Here is a 5000-nt window from a genome sequence, read left to right on the forward strand (position 1 = left end):
TACTGTAATTGTGTTTGTTGTAATTTTTGTTCGGCAAGTTAGTAAAATGAGTATCAGTTCTACTTCTGCATTGCCGTACACACATTAGTCGATAAGGATACCACAGTTGGAGAGGCACAAAGAGAGAATGCGATGAAAGAAAGTGAGAATTAATGTATTCAATTTACCCTAATCCACCAACATTACTTTGTATCAATCAATCTCTCTCTATCTCGCCCTTCCCTCTAGCGCTCGTCAGTAGTTTATAGTATAAACATTTGAAAAAGAATTTTGGACAAGTAAACGAGACATTAGACGATCGGCCCCGCAACACAAACGGAGTGCGAATGGTTTTGCATGACGAACTTAAATTGTTCCAAGATAGTTGACGAAAAAAAATGGTCGAAAAGCGGTATAATTTTCGCTCCTACGCTACCGGTTGGATTAGGAGAATGATAATACACTGTCAGCCACCGGAACGTTTGATGATGCGAGTAATTAGCGAAGTGAAAACACAAAAATAAATGTATTTCAAACCAATATAAGCACCGTTTCGTGTCTATTTCGAATTATTAATATTTCAAACACCAAACCCATTTCTTTTACAGCCAATGAAAACCGAATCGGAATCGGAAGGAGATGCTACAGTGAAAAGTGTGTCCAGAAAAGAGTAAGTTCTTTCTAGAATAGGCTAAGTTTCCTTGAGGTTCTTTCAAATAATCATACCAGCACACCAGGTACTCGGAAGTAAGCATACTCGAATGCAGTAGCGCATTCGCATTATCCTTTATTGGCCTCTTATTGAGCAGCGATGGCCTGTTTCGCCGGAACGTAAAAGAGGGGCAATGGGAAACTAGTTAAATGTTCGTTCTACTAGGAAAGAGGGAGTGTGGGATCGTGGAAGGATATATCAAACAATGGAACTACTACAACATTATAGTTTATTCGTGATTGAATAATATGTTTGCTCTCGATTCGATTCCCACACTTTGCATCACATATCCTTCATCGTTGAACTCATCGAACTACATCAGCAACTCATCATGTTTTGTGTCCTTGTTGCATTCATATTCGGGATTTTAATAACCTAACTCGCGTAAAAGACTTTCACGATTCACGAAGGGAGAGATTCATAATTCTGTTTTCGTTCTCATCAATAATAGAGCTCTCGAGCAGATACGGCGATATTCCTTGTTACCGTCTCGTTACGGTTCTTCTTACCTTCCATTAGACTAACTACATTCTTCGTTTTGGAGCACACTTCCTGTAATGTTCGAGTTCGTTTACGTTGCACCCCGAGGTGCCTCGCATTCCAACGTGTTACTGGCCATGGTTTGCACGACATTCAAATAGCTTTAATGCTTCAAGTCATATTTGATACTACAAGAATAATTATTTCTCCCACTGTCGATGATGAAATGAACGAATAACACATAAAAATGGAGATGGAGATATGTGATGTGATGTAGAACGAAAGGTTCATGGAGTAGGTCTTCTTTGATCCACAAGCAAAACTAACAGAGATCATTGACAGCGATATCTATGAATAGATTCATGTTTTGAAATCTTTCTTCAGCGTCCATCAGTCGTCCGAATAATGAAAAAGAATCATGATGAAAATCCAAATCCAAATCAACTACCGATAAGCTAACAGTTGTTAGATCGTAACATTTCCTTATCTTTACAGCATCCTTCATCGATTGAGTCCGTTTCATCCAAAGAACATCTATAAACCTACCCGATTCACACAGTCCATCATTACAGTTTCCTTTCTGTTCGTCTGCTTTTCATTTGGCATCCTTTTTCCTTTACGAACCTTCACCTTCCACCGCTGAGCTCAATCACTTGGTTTTGCTTATAAATGCTTTATGCTCGTGGATACATACTGCAACGGGAAAGATAGCGCAGTGGGAAGGTGGACACTACATATTCGGACGATCACATTCTTCCTTCTTTTAGCGAAAGCGCGCGCCTTATTAGGGGAAGAAAACACTAGCTCATCTCCTGCAAACCCATCCCGTTCACAGTAAACCATTCACGCACATTCTGATTGAAGCCCTGTCTCGCCGTTGTCGTTGCAAAAGGTTTTACAAATAAACATAAAAAGTGGCAACACACGAGACCTATAGCTGGGATACCACCAGGGGTGGTTCTTCCCAAACTCATTTGGTTTATGATTTCGCCGAAACATGTGACCGTGGTGTGCGCGGTGCCTAAATCGATGGTTTTTCCGTCTTCGAGCGCGTCTTGGGTACCTTTTCTGGTTTCTTGGTGCGCGGTAGTGTCGTACAGCTGGCCGACATCTTCTCCTGAAAGGAAAGAGAGAGCGAGAGAGCAAAAGTTGAGTGTTTGATGCCTATTTGTGTGAAGTTTTTTTATTGTAGCTCATGATCACAAAGGTTTTTATCAGCACAAATGACTCTGTCGCAGCATCCAACATGTTATTCGGTATTTGAAAGAATTGCATTACGTACGATTCATTATGAAAATGCAGACAAATGAACATGAAATCTCGATGAAACGCAGGATGCACTTGTGATCGTGGTCGTGATTTCAAAACAAACAAAGAGAGTCAAAGGGTAACTTCGATTAACGTTGCAAAGCTTCCACGAGAGATGAAAAAGCCACGTTGTTTAATCATACAGCTGACGAAATGGCTCGAAGTTGTGAAATCGCAATGACAAATGTATCTTTCTGACATCTCATCAGCCAAGCATGAGCACACGTGGATTGCTATCATGCTCCCTGGCGACGTTAGTACATTTTACGGCTCGCAGGCCCACTAATCCTCTACAAACGGCCATTCTATTAGTGACGAACACAATGTGGACTGTCGGTTCGATGTCTAAAATATCAAACATAAATTCTAAATCGCATCAATCGAAAACATACAATATCGAAACTCAAATGAACGAAACAGATACACAAAAAACACACAAATGAAACTCGGGAAGCAAAAGAACGAAGCGACACGCAGCCTAACCTCTCGTATGCCACCGACCGGTCGGTCGGTCGGTCGGTTTAGATTTGTGTTTCTCTCGGATGGCCACTGGTCGCAGCAGACGATGGAAGTGGAGAGGCGTCTCTAGCACGGTTGCCGCTGCTTGTACCATCACCACCGTGTCCCTTAAACATCCCCGTCAGGGAGCTCATAAACTTCTTCGATTTGGTCTTATCGGATGAAGACACCGCTGGAGGAGAAGAGGAGGAACCTGCCAACCCGTTCGTTGATTTTCTTTCAACCGATTGACCTCTACTGGGAGCCACCGGAGGAGCGGCCAGGTTTGCTTTCGGGACAGCCGATCGTTCACGAATGACCAACATTTCCGGTGCTGGTTGTGGTGATACCGACGGAGACGGAGGTACCGGAGGTGCCATACGCTGTTTACCAAAAGAAGCATGCTTTCTTGGTTGTGCTATGGGCCCACTACTGCCACTGCACTCTGACAGAGCCAAAGAGGACGTCGATGAAGCTAGATTGGTGGCTGGACATTCCAGCAGCGTTGGGTGTGTGGATTCTTGTACTGGAGCTGTTAAATCTGCTACCGAGCTGTTAGATTCCGGAACAGAGACGCTCGATGGTAGCTCTTCCAAGTTCTTATCCTCTTCGGTAACTGGTTTCTCATCGGTCGCAGCTGCTTCTGAAGCATCAGCTCTTTCCGGAAGGTTCTCATTGTTTGCGGATGATTCTAAAGTGATTACTGGAACTTCTTGTTCCACAACAGTAGTCGGAACAGTCGCAACGTCTTCATTTGCTTGGTCAATAACGACCGGAGGAGGCAGCTCCGAAGGGATACTATCATCCACAGTAGATTCCGGGAATTTAACGTTAGTTTCCGTGGCTGGTTCTGACTGCACCTCAGGCTCGATCATTTCAATCTCTTGAAACTCATCTTCGTCGTTTGACGAGAGTGAAATAGTGTCTTGAAATTCGTCATCCACAGGTTGAGAGCACTCGGAGATCACTGCGCTCGTCGGGACATTGGTAGATTCATTCAGTTCCTGGCTTGCCACTTGCAGCTGCGGCGTTGGATTCTCCTGCCTTTCTACGGCTGTTGCTGCAACACTAACGACTTCTGTCACTTTTGGTTCAACAGTCTCCATGAGAACTTCCTCAGCGTGATCTTTTACCTCCTGTCGCTGCTGTTGTTCCATCCACTGAAGAAACTTTCGATACTTTTCTCGTTCCTCGAGTGGAACATTAGCCAGCGATGGTTCGAAGGACTGGGATGCATTGGAGTAGATCGGAGCGGCACCAGAAGAGACTCGTTGCTGGGCGATAAACGTTTCTCCAGCCTGCGTAATGGCCGGTAATGAACCATTCACCGGTAGCTCGTAGATACTGGCTCGCGGAGGACCTCCACCGAATGCATAACTGTTGTTACCCTCACGGTCATAGTACTCAAACCTACCATCGTCAATCTCGTAACCGTCCTTGGCAAAACGAAATAGTAAAGCAAATTAAAAAAAAAACCCAAAGGTAAAAATGAAAGGATCGGCGAAGAGACTAATCCAAACACTCCATTCTAGTAGAAAGATCGCAGATCGAGAACTTCGCTAAGGAACGAGAGAGCTGGAAATCTGCTCGTCTAAGCAGCAGCAGCTATACTTACCTCTCGTGTTTTCGATTTCAGCCGCGGCCGGGCAGTGTTGCTCATTGAGGCCGTTCGGCTGAGTCCTGGCTCAGCACTCGAGTATCCCGAGCTGATATCATCCGACGATCGAATGTAGCTGCAATGGGACGAGCATTTCAAACCCGTTAAATATCAAAAAGTGAGCAGAAACCCGTTCCGCATATGAACTTACTTGTACGGTGGAGCAGCGGCCCCTTGGTAAGGTGTTCCGGCGATTTCCACTTCCGGGAAGTACATATCCATCTGCCGGTTTCCGGATGAGGAGCGAGAGCTCTTCGAGCGCAAAACACGCTGCGACCGGGGGACAATCTCGTCAACCTCATCCTGGGTTCGCTGCGTATCCGGTTCCGACAGATCGCTTAAGCTGTAGCTCTTGCGTAGTGTTTG

At 44.8% G+C, this 5000-nt stretch overlaps 1 protein-coding gene across 2 annotated transcripts in view; it reads right to left on the minus strand.

The window, feature by feature from the left end:
- Positions 1–727: 727 nt before the first annotated feature.
- LOC126578229 (receptor expression-enhancing protein 1) overlaps positions 728–5000 on the minus strand; it is a 16666-nt gene continuing 12393 nt past the window's right edge. Inside the window, exons 5-8 of one of the 2 annotated variants that reach the window (XM_050240579.1) lie at positions 4786–5000; positions 4593–4710; positions 2963–4413; positions 2161–2288 (exon numbers count right to left, since the gene is read on the minus strand). The exon at positions 4786–5000 is cut by the window's right edge and continues 18 nt beyond it. In XM_050240579.1, the coding sequence (XP_050096536.1) occupies positions 3001–4413; positions 4593–4710; positions 4786–5000 (1746 nt within the window). In that variant the 3' untranslated portion in view covers positions 2161–2288; positions 2963–3000. Of the gene's footprint in view, positions 2289–2962; positions 4414–4592; positions 4711–4785 lie in introns of both variants that reach the window. The other variant, XM_050240581.1, reaches the window with a different exon arrangement.

Source organism: Anopheles aquasalis, chromosome 3 (genome assembly GCF_943734665.1).
Source record: "Anopheles aquasalis chromosome 3, idAnoAquaMG_Q_19, whole genome shotgun sequence".
Taxonomy (NCBI): domain Eukaryota; kingdom Metazoa; phylum Arthropoda; class Insecta; order Diptera; family Culicidae; genus Anopheles; species Anopheles aquasalis.